General features: G+C 43.9%; 1 protein-coding gene across 9 annotated transcripts in view; it reads left to right on the top strand.

The window, feature by feature from the left end:
* The window catches only part of LOC136714214 (polyhomeotic-like protein 2), a 69,564-nt gene that overhangs the window by 53,859 nt on the left and 2,370 nt on the right, over positions 1 to 13,335 (top strand). For 5 of the 9 annotated variants that reach the window (XM_066691577.1, XM_066691575.1, XM_066691576.1 and 2 more), the window contains 6 exons: positions 2,777 to 3,192; positions 3,473 to 3,641; positions 9,767 to 9,975; positions 11,655 to 11,787; positions 11,945 to 12,062; positions 12,999 to 13,143. In XM_066691577.1, coding sequence (XP_066547674.1) covers positions 2,777 to 3,192; positions 3,473 to 3,641; positions 9,767 to 9,975; positions 11,655 to 11,787; positions 11,945 to 12,062; positions 12,999 to 13,143 — 1,190 coding nt within the window. Of the gene's footprint in view, positions 1 to 2,776; positions 3,193 to 3,472; positions 3,642 to 8,084; positions 8,540 to 9,766; positions 9,976 to 11,654; positions 11,788 to 11,944; positions 12,063 to 12,998; positions 13,144 to 13,335 lie in introns of those variants that run through there. The other 4 variants (XM_066691572.1, XM_066691574.1, XM_066691573.1 and 1 more) reach the window with 4 other exon arrangements.

The raw sequence follows: 13,335 nt of genomic DNA, 5'->3' as shown, positions 1-13,335 counted from the left end.
CCAGAGCTGGGAAGAAATCCTTTTTTGCCCCTGTATTCTGTTGAGATTTCTGCTGTTTTTTATTTAAAGCTCATGAAAGGCGAGATAATCATTTGGAGCCAAAGTCCTGCTTTGTATTCCGCACGGATACAGTACAAGCGTCCGCACACTGTACTGTGAATGTGCCTCAGCGCCTCCCGTGAGACGGCCACCCACTTTGAACTAATGGCGTATCTCTGCATCAAAACATAGAGCTCCTATCTGTGACCTCTGCTCTGGAGAAGAGCCTCTTAGACACTGGAGTGGTTTATGATCCGCCCTGATGGACAGTCACGCTTGTGTGTAAGACGCACTCCGGTGACAGCACTCTTCTGAGTCTCGGCAACATGGTGATGGAGAGCAGATGTTACACACAACCCAGACCTCGGGCTGTGCCGGTTTCCATCTCTCACTGGCTTTCATCAATATGCTGTTTGGCATGATGTGCACCTGCTCTCTGTTTTTGCCAACCGCCTGTTAACAGCGGGAAAAGCCCGAGCTGAGCCTCTGCCATCTCTCACAAATGGGGGACCATTCCCCTTCAGGGCTAAAGTGAGTTCCTGTCCAGTCCCACTTACTGTGCTATGGTGAGAGGACTTAAGCAGGGCCTGGGATATAAATTGGGACTGCTGTGTTGTGAAAGTCTGATTTGTCTCGGGGTACGCAAGTCATTTCTAGAATCTCCTTTTCCAATCTTGCCACAGAAGCATGGGACTGTCACAGGAATTAAGGATGCTATAGCTTGAACCTAAGAGTAGTAATGCTGTCACCACTAGCTAAGGCAAAAAAATACCCCTCTATGAAGCCACATAAAGTGTTTCTGTCCCCTTGGTCGCCAATGAAAGGAAGGGAGCACAGCTGGCTAAATTCACTAACCCAGTTTGCAGCTAGAACAATGCAACCCCCAGGAGACCCCGATAAAGTGGCTCCAGTCAAGTGAGGCTGATGCCCCACAGAGTTATGGTTATTATTTATGAAGAGAAACTCATCCAACTGCAGTACAAGGAGAACCACATTGGGGAAGCAGACAAGGAACACGAGATTGACCACTGACGGCAATCAGCTGCTTTTCTTATTGTTGTTTTTTTTTTTTTAAGTAAGGAAGTCCTTTATTCCTCAAACTCGTACTGTAGAAAATCACAACACTGAGCAGCTTTGTTTAGAAACACTTGTCAGCATTAATCCAAGGGCACACCCCCTCCCCACTACCTCCATTTTTATTGTTAGGACTCCTTCCAGAAGGTTCAAATTCAGATAGTGTGCCACCACAGCTGCTCTAAACAATACAATTAATAATTGTTTATATCATTTCAGAAAATTGCAAACAAAAATACTCCAGTCTTACGAAGAAACAGCAGTTCATGCCCTTAAAACTTGCCTGTCATGCTTAGTATCCTGTTCAACATCAGTTTTTTCCACATCACAGTCAGTCTAGTCTCTACAGCTTTTGCATTCATACAATTTATTTATATCCATTTTCTGTAGCTTGACTCTTAAGATGAACTTCGTTGTAGAATCTTGTGGCAGAAAACATCCAGAAACAAGACTATTTTAGACTACAGGAGCCATGACAAAGATTTACAGAACAAGAATGTTTCTCATATATGACTAATATCCTTGCGAATTCCCAGATCTCTCTAAAAACTATACTATATAGAACATCTCATTAAAACAAAAACACTTTGAGAACTGGGCCTAGACATTACTTTCCAGCTGCAGACTCTAATGTGGGTTGTATGGGTAGCGAATCCTGCAAGGAAAGCCTACCTGAAAGGTACATTTATCTCGAGTGAAGGAGACATTGTGCTCTGCTGGGGAATCCCGTCAGGAATGTTTGGGACTAGGGGAGCGGAGTTGTGCGTTTCTCAGACAGGGCTATACAGGGAGCTTGAGTGTTTATTTACACTGTTCCAGTTATAAGTTTTATGTGTTTGGCCTCAGGGTGGCCCATTGTTTTTCCTATAAACACTTGACATCAGTAGCCAGGTCCTGACAAATGGGCTGTGTTGAAAACATGCCCCCGGGGCAGCTGATAAGTTATGGGCTCAGGCAACCGTTTCTTCCTCAGATGTGCCAGCAGTGACAAACAAGAGTTAACCCCCCCTGGAAACGACAACACACAACAGCTGTTAAAAGTCTTAAAATCGGCTGGGGATGTGAAAGGCATTAGAGGTTGTGTCATGACCTAAATGTACTTGATAACTGCTGATATTTTGTACCTTTTCATTTATGAACTTTTGTTTTTCGGAGGGTGCTTTCAGTGAGTTTTCCTCCCACTCGTTATGGTGCTTAAAGGTCAGCTGAACAGTTTCTTTGAGAGGGGGAGCAACAAAAAAACATTTTTTTCTTATTAGTATTAATATTGTGTAGCTTTCTTCTGTTTTACTTTGCATTACCTCATTCTAGAGCTCTGTTTTAATGATTAACAAATCAAAACATGCCCACTGGCAGTGGTGTCACTGAAGGTTTGCCCGGCTCACTGCTTGTGTCACACGCAGGGGGCAGAACAGGGCGTTAGCCTGCCTGATGAAACTCTCTCTCTCCCTCTCTTTCTATACCCAGTCAAGCGGTGTGCAAGTGCATGGTAGATTTTACACTTACACAATTCGATACACACTCTTATGTTATGTTATGTGACCGACGTTAATTTGGAGTTGGACGACACAGAGCCAAAGCTGCACTTGAGCAAACAAATGTGAAAGCCACTGAAATGTTTCCCGAGGACAAAACCTGATGTGTGTATTGTTGTTTGTTCCAGCGTACACGCAGATCCAGCCCCACCAGCTGATCCAGCACCAGCAGCACAAGCAGCACCAGTTTGTGATCCAGCAGCAGACCCAGCTCCCGCAGAGGAGCCAAGCCCAGCTCCTCCACACGGCCTCCATCCAGCCCCAGCTGCAGACACAGGCCCAGACCGTGCAGGCCCTCACCATCCAGCCCGCGGTGGCTGCCCAGCCCCAGAGCCAACAGTGTACCATCCCGGTCTTGCCCAAACCTCCCAGCCACCAGCCCCCAGGACCGAGCCCTCAGGCCACCATCTTCCACTCCACAGTGAGTCCCCAGACGCTGCAACACAACGGGCAACCCACCCCGATGCACCAGGCCCCACAGCCCAAACCTCAGCCCGTTCAACTGGCAGCCGTCAACCTTCAGATCCAGCCCACGCCTAATTCGGTAAGAGCCGTCCGATCTGACGAGACTTTGGTGTCAAATAACAGAACAGTAAAGTTAGCTAATAAAGGTGTAGGTAAGTGAATATCCAGTAATGTCAAAACCTAAAAACGTCTCCACATGTTTCACTGCCAGACTGTTCAGTCACGCTTTACTCTCGTGTAAGAGCATGTGAGATGGAGGCTGAAGAATCACAGCCTCTCAGTCCTCCCCTAGTGAAGGTTTTGTGTGTATTTGTTTTGTTTCCCATTCGCTGACCTCTCTCCTTTCTCCCATACACAAGCAGACCCCTCGGCTGATCCAGGACAGCGTGAGTAAAGACAAGGGTGCTGCCGCGTTGCCCCGGGAGGCCTGTCCGAACCCCAGTGTCCTGCAAGTCGCTTCTGCTGCCCCTCCGACCACAACCACCACGGAGCAACGCAAGCCAGACGCCAGCAAGCCCACTGTGCCAGGTACTGCCAACACCATCAATTTACACTATTCTAGATTGCTGAAGGTTATACAATCTGTGCAAGATATTCAGATCAGGCCTCTGCTGTACTTTATCTTGTTTTGGTTGGTTGTTTATGCTTTAATAATGCTAGACTTCTGTACCATATAAGCTTCCAAAAGGTTTTAGTCTCTGTTCTTCTGGAAATGTAATTTTGCTGCCTGTGAGTAAACACAAGTGGTATAATTTGCATTTGTATCAGATGTAAGTGAATCAGGGGGCAAGATCAATGATTTTGGCTTGGCTGCATTAGGCATATTGACTGTGTGTCACATAACACCATTAGGGGAAGAGAAAAATACACCAACAGCCTCTTTAAAAGCCGAGAGGACAGACGAGTTTTGAGCTGGGGCTTTACCACACTTTATATTTCATACTGCATGGGAATACTATTGTTTGATTTTAAATTAATAGATACATTTATAAATTCTCTTTAATTGCATTTGCCAAACAGACACGCATGTAGAAGATGGACAAATATTGTATTACAGCAATAATAGGTCTACAGCTCAGTTTATAGCATTTTATAGGATAATCCAGTTTTGCATGGACAACAAAGCAACACAATTATCTTCAGCAAACTGGTTCAAATAACTATTTTCTCCTGATATTTGTTCAAAAGTATTTTCTCTAAAAGGTTTTGCAGGACCAGTGGATCAGTGTGTTGTATTTAGTTTTTTTACACTCCCACATGTAAATCTACTTATCCAAAATAAATAAATAAACAAGGCTCAGAAAGAAAGTCCAAACGATACGTTATATGGCATGTATATAATATGGGAACAGTTCAAATACTTCTACTACAAACAGCAAAGACAGAATTGAAAGATGATGGGCACACCGACCGGGGGTAAACTCTTATACTGTAGAGTCGTGCTGTGCCTCGGCCCTGGCAGAGTGAGCGTTCAACTCTGAGAAAGGCCGCCTGTGCCAAGAGTGGCCTGATCGGCTCGGAGCGCGGAGGCCGTTACGTCAGTGCCATCTGTATGTCCGCCAGCCGCCCACAAAGGCCTTGCCTGCTCGCTCTCTCCCCTCAAGCGGAAGAGTGAATCTGTCACGCCCCGTGTCTATTGTCCGGCCCCAGCGCCTGTGAGACAGTGACAGCCGTGGCTTTAATTAGGGGAAAGGGAATTCTGCTTTGTTGCTCCCAGAGGGGCAGGGGGATAAAGGTGGGCACCGAGCGCTTGACTGGCAGGTGGAAGGGCAGGTGTGTGCGGGACGATCCGAGACATCGGCGCAATGTTGGTTTGAGCAAGAAAGCTTGAAAATGTGTCTTGTGCATCTGCAGATTGGCTATTTTGGCAGAGGAACACTGCTTTAAACATGACCCATGTTCTAGCGCATGGGTTTTCAATGCAACTTGTAGAAAAGTAGCTGATATTGTCTATGTTTCAGCTGATTATAATTTTTAAGACTTTTATCCCCTTAAATACTTTCCTATGTACTGTATGGTGGCAAAGAACCTTGTGCTTTCCAGTAAGGCGGATCTGTAGAAAGTAACGTTTAACTCAGAGCAAGCCATTTAGCATGAGGCAGCAGGCGGTGTTGAGGTGCTGAGAGGCAGGCTGCCGCTCAGAGGATTGAATACTAAAGTGCAGTCTGATCTGGGATTTACAGGACACAGTGTACTAGTGGACTCGAACTCTCCGGGTTCTTGACTTTTATTATCACTACTGATGCACAGCAGCAATAGTGCGGACCTGGATTAAGGGCACACCAGCAGAGGCAAAGTGGACATTTTATTATGATGACTTATACAGTGTTTGAATCTCTATATAGGCATGCATTATTCAAAAGTATTGTTTGAAAGTAATCTGGACTACAAATCAGTGAATCTGGAGCCTCAATTTGTCTATGAGAGTTTATGAATTATAACTATTTCTATTGTAAATGAAAAACAATAAATACTCAGTGATCGTTGTTTTATCACCTTTACATTAAAAGGCCATCAGAAACAACTCACCTGTGACATGAATCACATTTAGGAGTTTAGGACTCTGTAGCCAATGTGCTGAAATGATAAATAAAAAACTATTCTAGCTTAAAGTAGCCTGAATAATAAAATAAAAAACTGTTACTGTAATTGACCATGAAGTCATTGAAGACTTTGATGACTCATTATATATTTTTTCTGATTTTTACCTATAGCAAAAGCCCTCTGTTCAATCAGTGATTTTAACTGTTGCAGAAATATGAAAAATAATTAAAGCATCAGTTAAGAAAAATAAGTCATATATTGCATTTCTGCATGAATCGGAAATCCCTTAGATTGCAGATACTCTTAATTAATGAACATGTACATGTAGATCAGGCACTACTAACAGAATATGCTTAACAAGCATCTCCAGCTGCTGGCACATTTTTATTGCACTGTTCCTTGTAAAATAAAATATGTAAAACTATAAAGGCTCCTTTTTAAAGACCGGAATAGGGGTGTGAGTGCAAAACCTGGGTGCACTTGCTCACTATTACTTCAAATGAAATGGAACCAGTTCTCGTTTGATGTTTAAAAATAAAAATAAAAAAATCCAGCCTTCAGGCAGCTTCACGTCCATATTAACCATACTTTCCACAGGGGCATCCTGTGGCCTGAACAAATTCGAGTCCAGAGCCTAATCTGTTTGCAGTCCACACAATGGTCACATTATCACAGAGGGCCGCCCCAGTGTCCCATTCGATAGGATACCCTTGGGATTCGGCTTCACATCTTGCACCTGCCTGGAGGTTTTAATGGATCCCTGTATGTTTTCGACGGGATCATGTTGCCAAGCCTAGACGGTTCCATTGTTGACCCCATGAAAATTTAAACGCTCTTATCGAAGTGAATCTGAAATCTCTTCTCAGACAGTTTTTTGGAGTATTTGCCAAGGTTTGATTGTGTGGTAAATTAAGGAGGAAAAACAAGGCCAAATTAATGGAATTAAGTCTTAATTCATAAAATGTTTTTATTCATTTTTAAAATGCATATTGTCTGGGGATTGTTTTTTAAAACAGATACTGGACATATTCAAATACATTGACCACTTTGGGAAATGTAGCCACAAAAAAATAAATACAAGATTAATCTTTTATTTGTTATTGCTACAAGTTTGATCTGTAAAAATTGATCTTAAGCCGATGATATAGCCTACTTATCACCAGAGTCTTTTTGGCATTGCTGTTGTGCGAATTGTGTGAGTGTTTGGAACACACTCTGGTTTCTGATCAGCGAGAGGGTGTATTGTGCTGAGGAGGCAGGTGGAGTGAGGTCAGGGGGTCTGCCTGGCTCTCACACTGTGCAGATTAAGATACAAGAACATGTGAGAAAAGGGAGGTGGGCTGTAAGGCCTTGGCAGGAAAGGAAATGAGATTGGAATGGAAACAAGATGTTCAGATAGTGGGAGGAAGAGCAAAGACAGAGGGTGGGCAGTCAAAGAAACTCATCTTGTGACAGATAAGATATTTTGGAACCCATGCACTTTTGCACTTGCCACTTACTTCTGCAATCAACAAGTTTTATGATGCAATGTTTTAAGATATGGATGTATGTGTTAGCTATTTGTACTTTTAAGGATTGGGAATGCTCTTTGTGATCTCAGAACACTCAATATATTGTGTTTTTTAATATGAAACTGCAATTGCAAATGAAACAAAAAAAACAATTGCATGAATTGGATAATTATTATTGACGAACGTTAAATCAACAAATATCCTCACGGTTCTAAATAAAGGAAATTGCTACAGCACTAATTCATTGATTTACAATAAAACTGTTAAAACTGTTTAAATTGGGAGTCCATTATTTAGTAAATTAGTTTGTAATAAAAATACATTGATATTTATCTGAACAATTAAGGAAAATAAATTATATGAATTCAATTTTGTTTGTTTTTAGGTTTCATAACAGACGCTCTATCATAAATGTTATCAATTAGGGTTTAAACTGCATTCTTGTTTTCATTTATCCCCCCGCCCTTTTACTCCAACAAAATTGAGGCTGGTCGATAAACTTAAATGCATTTCCAGTAAACCTGATTGCTTTGAGATACTGTGAGGTCATTCATTGTCAATTTATAGCCTCATAACTATCAGTTTTAATCTCCTGCGCCCGGGTAGCTATGCGCGTTGGGGGATAAAAGCGTAAATCTTTATTTTCAAAGCAAAACCTATAGCAATGAAAAATAAGCCTTTAAAACGTGTGGGTGTTACTGTGCCTACGCTGAGAAAATAAAACAGAAAAAAACATCCCAATGAATTCTCTCAGCTGCTCTTTTGAGAGGCAGTCTCTTTGCCCCGCCTCTGTCCGCGTTGACGCCTAGCGCACCGGAGCCAGCCAATCACAGCGTCGGCTGCCGGCAGAGCCCCGATCCTATTGGTTGGCGCGGTGAGTGCGGTGAGCCAATCGCAGGCGCCCGGCGTTTCCTATTCAGTCGCCGATACAAAGAGGATTAGCGAGAGTGCGTCTCTCGGGCTCCTGCGGGAAGGCACGGCCGCAACTAACAGCGCACTAGGAAGAAAGGAACAAGGAAACGGAAAGTTTGGGGGCTGTCGTCCTCCCGTTTATCGTCACTCCTAAGGAGAGCGCTTTTCTGCGGTGCTTGAAGTCCCGGGACGCTGGTTTTGTGGGCCCGGTGCTGGAAGGACGAGCCCGGATTGTTTTTGGGGGAACAAAGGCGTGTGCCGCCGCCGCATTGTTCGGATCCGGCGTATCTCTCGAGTCCAAACTAAACAAATCATTAAAAACGCGCACACAAAACAACTGGTTGGAGGGTTCATTTTCTTCGACTTCTGCCGTGTACTTGCGCACTTCGCTGGGACTGGTAAACAAAGGGGCTCGGGCAGCCCACCCTGCTGCTGCGCGGCTGTGACCGGCTCTTTGTAGTAAGTTGCACCATTGTTGTTGTGATTGCGGTTATTGCGCAGACGGCGGCCGTGCGGACTGACTTCCCCGGGTCCAGCCTGTCCCACCGCCGCGTTTCCAGCGCTGTGATCGGTGCGTTAGTTTGTATTTGAAACCCGGCTGGTGCGGATCTGTGCGCATTTCGTCCTGCTTGCACGCTTTCCTACGCACTGGCCTTTGCTGCACTAAACTTGCGTGCGTGTTTTAAACTGGAACTGGCTCTGTGTTGTAAGGTTGGAGTAACTGAGCTGCACTCCACCGTGGTTGCGGGTCCGTAGTTGATACAGTTGCAATAATGTGGCTACACGTGATGTGTGTACATCCTTTACATCGCTTTTAGAAGTTAAATTGTGAAGAAGCTACATACAGAGTATCACGTACATAGACTGGGGTAGAGAATTTAACTTAAGAAATATACAAGCATATTTTTGTATTGCTAATTATTTGGTGTTTGTTATTGATCTCCTTGGTAAATGTTAAACGTTTAACCTTTTAAACGGAAAATTGTACAGTTGTATGTTTGCAAAACACTGGTATCAGGCCCAGGATACATGTGATCATGACAGATTTGATGTTTCGAGTCCAAAGAAACTGGGTTCCCATTAGTAAATTGAATGGAACATCTGTAGCAGCAGCAGAGACATAAAAATCATAAGATCTTGATTAAAATATTTACTTTATAGACTTATAATAGAAATGTAAACCTAAAATGTCAAATTAATAACATGTACCAAGAAACTATAACGATATACTAAAACAAAATGAAATGTCATCACAAGTCAAAAGAGTGCCGCTTGGAATAAGTGTGTGTTCATGTCAGATTGAAAAACACAAATGTAGTACAGCAAAAAGGGGGAAAAATAGCATTCACTCCCCCACCCTTGCCATTTAGCAAATGTGTTTTGTAAAGGTTTTTGAATAATCTACCAGCGGCTCCAAAAAACAGCTTTTAGTGCAGATGAAGGGTCCTGGGGTGGGTTAAGTGCTCTGTGGCTGGGGACCCTCTTATTATTGTCATGGGGCAGAGGAGCTCTTTGACTCACTGGTCTTTGGAAATGTTTATGAAACTGGTTGGGCTTATCAAAGAAATCTGATGTATGTACTCTTGCCGGTGAGCACTTGACATCTCAAAACGGATATTCCCTGAGGTGAATGCAGCACAGTTTGAATTCAGAGCTGTTTTGGTGTGTGTCATTTTGTGTGTGCAGGTAAAGGCACCGCCGAGAGGGTGAATGCCAAGCCGGGACCAGGCACCGCTCCAGCCATGACCTCAGGAAATGGGAACAACGCGCCCACTGTGACAGGCAGCACCCCTCAGAACGGGGAGAACAAGCCCCCGCAGGCCATCGTGAAACCACAGATCCTCACGCACGTCATCGAGGGCTTCGTCATCCAGGAGGGAGCCGAGCCGTTCCCTGTGAGTCCCCTAAGTGTGCGCCCGTGGCTGGCAACGCCGGCTCCCCTGCCTCACCGCTGCGGAGCCAGAGCAAAACAACCCCCCCAGGGCCTGAGCAACATGCTGCCAGGCAGTGTGGACCTGTGCACAGAGCCGTGGGGGGGCTTGGACTCGGACCACCTCCCAAAACAGACTGGGAGGAGGGTTAGCGACACGCATTTAAAGTTTGGGTTGTGTCGAACAGTTTAGACTGAGGCTTTTTGGTTAGACGGCTAAATATTTGCTTTACAATATCCCCGCAGTCCTGATGTCTCCATTGAGAAAAGTATTGTGCACGAGACCTACATAAAGGCTTAAAAAAATACAGTATCCTTCTTTTTAGAAAACTTGTTTTAATATTGTAAATGTAAGTGAATAGATCAACCTTTTTATTTATTTGAAAGTGATGTCAGCTATATGGTTTCATATTCTATTAATCTCTCAGGCATGGATGTTGCACCTTGAATAAATCCTTAGTGTTTCTTATTTCAATACATTTCATAATGAGAAACCTAGGAAAACACAAAACCAAGCAAAAAGAGAGAACCTACCAAAAAAGGAAAAAGGACAGACATGGGGTTTCTGAAATTACTTGAAAGTATATTTCTTTCACTGGCTCAAGAGGAAACCAAATGTCTGTTTAACTTGAACGAAGTCTTCAGGATTTACAAAAGCCATGCTGAGATGAACAGTCTTTTCCACATGTCCAGTCATTAACCACATTCTCGTGTTGTTGATCGCATCAGCTGACCCAGTACAGCCGTAGTCCCCAGATTGGTTTGACTGGGAACTGAAAGCTGCCAATAAAGTTATGTTATTTTGCAATGTATTGCATAACATAATTCCCACACATCCTCTAAGCTGTCATCAAACTGAACCAGTAATTCAGCTAACTTAAAGGGAAGGGAATTATGAAGTACTTTACATTTAGAATTTACATTATTACATAGATGAGCAAACCATTTCATAATTTGACAGATGTATGGATCTACTGAGCCACGTTAAAGAAAACTGCAATGCTTCCTCAGTCTGTTAACTTGATCTGAAATAAGTAGCAGCTGTAAATAAACACTGCTGTGGCAGAATGAATGAACCGGTGTGCTTCCTCTGACTGTAAAACACTGCCACCTACTGGCCAGTCGTTCTTGTTTTGTTGTGAAATGCAACAAGGAAGTTCTCACCAATATTCAGCTTGAGGCTGGGCACGGGAAGTGAAGGTGAAATTCTCATGGTGATTCAGAGGAAGTTATTACTGCCACAGCATGTCAACGTTTCCACGGCTGGCCTTTCTCCCAGAATAGCGCCTCCGTAATGAGGCCCTGGAGCTGCCAGGCAGCTACCCGAGGCAGGGAGTCTCGGCGAGAGCAGGCCACGCAATGAGGTGGCTGACGTCTCCCGATTATTCCCCTTTTCCAGCTGCCAAGAGCAGAGCACAGATTTTAAGTACAAGTATTCCCCAGGCCTTTTTTTCCCAGAAGTGTAAAATTCAAAAAACAAATTATATTTAGACAACTACCATAAGAAGCCAATCCCCTTATAAAAACAATCTGGGGCGCGTCTATATTTAGCTATCCTGTGACACGTACACACATGAACAAGATGAGAAACAGCTTCCAGTAGCGTTTACAGCCGTGTTAACTTGCCGTTGTCCGTGTGTGCAGGTGGGGCGCCCCCCATTGCTCATCGAAAACCTGAAGAAACAGAAACAGCAGCTGCAGTCCGATCCCGAGAAGACGCCCCAGAGCAACCCGCCCAACACGACCGACTCCGAGATGGAGGATCTCTCGCAGCAAGGTGAGCTCAACTCAACTGCCGTCCCTTGCAGTGGACGTTTGTAAGCAGAAGGCTGTTCATAGTTCCTTTCCCCTTATGAACAGTTCAGATTAAATGACTATTCTGGAAATCACAACCATACACCTCTATAAACCAGGCTTTTTTCTCGCCACCGCAGAACTGAAAGACCAAGAGGAGGACGAACCCAAGCTGAAGTGTGAGCTGTGCGGCCGGGTGGACTTCGCTTACAAGTTTAAGAGGTCGAAGAGGTTCTGTTCCATGGCCTGTGCCAAGAGGTAAATCGCAGATTTGTTTAGTCGGGTTTCCTTATTACTTAAGTGACTGAAATATGGCACTTTTATAATACATCTTTATATGCTCATTTTCATCTCTCCAGATAAGGTTGACATGAAGGAGGATAATGTAGGAAAGCTTCCATGACGTTGTCATTTTCTGTGTGTTTGCTCCGTTTCATATGCTATAAATGAATCCTTGTGAATAGAGAAGTCTCATGGAATGTAGATTAAGGGTGGCAAAGCTGAGCTTGACTTCCACTGCATTTTATGTTTATGTTGCTTGTACTGTGGCTTTCATTCACTGAGATAAATACATTGGGTGAGAATGGGTATTTCAGAAGCTGGCCCCCATAATATTTTATAAATGTATGTGGGTGGGGGGAAAAAAACACTAAGGCAAAAGCAAGCACTAACTACCGGAGTTAAATCAAAGCAGATGCTCGGAAATATGGTATGGTGTGTGTATTTATTCTGCACACTTCAATGACCACTAAAAAAATCACTCTTGGATTTCCTCCCACCTTCTCCTGCAAGTCATCCGAGATCATTTCTTATGTTTCTGCTCATCGGAGGCGTCGTTTTAAACCACTACCCATGAACCATAGGACCGCACAGCCCTGCTGGAAAGGGTTTTTGGCTTGGTTTAGAGCGCTCATTTGTTTTGCTGCTGAATGGAGTCTGGAAGGAGTGGGAAAAAAAGCAATAAGTGCTAAATACATGCATAGGTGGAAAGACTCATGTGCGGTACACTTCAGGGGCAAGACGAGAGTTGCCATCCAGACTTTTATTTGATGACATGAAGGGTGAAACAGAATTTGCTACTTTGTTTATGTTGCTTACTGCAAATGCATGGAACTTGCATGCATTTGTTACCAACTCTCTCTCTCAACTCTACATAGTGGGTGTGTATTATTTAACAAAACTCTGTCTGTTTAGGTATAATGTCGGTTGTACCAAACGGGTGGGCCTGTTCCATCCAGACAGGAGTAAAAACACAGCCAAATCAGACGGGCCAAAACACCGCAGGCGGAGGTCGCGCAAAGGCAGCCTGCAGAGTCTGAACAAGGAGGTCAAGAAACAGGTACGCCTCCACACATCGCACTGTGCACCTTCATATCTCGCCAATTAGAGTTGGGAAGTTTTTAAACCCAAAATAACTCTGTAACCCTGTAGCAATGAATAGTAAATAAACCTTCCCCTCTTTCTGCCAAAGCCTGAATGATCACTCTTAGTCCACCGGTGCCGTGGCGTCTCATTCCTTTCCTTCTCTGAT

Source organism: Amia ocellicauda, chromosome 18 (genome assembly GCF_036373705.1).
Source record: "Amia ocellicauda isolate fAmiCal2 chromosome 18, fAmiCal2.hap1, whole genome shotgun sequence".
Taxonomy (NCBI): domain Eukaryota; kingdom Metazoa; phylum Chordata; class Actinopteri; order Amiiformes; family Amiidae; genus Amia; species Amia ocellicauda.
Note: the sequence above shows the minus strand (reverse complement) of the source record. Positions and strands in the feature narration are given on the sequence as shown.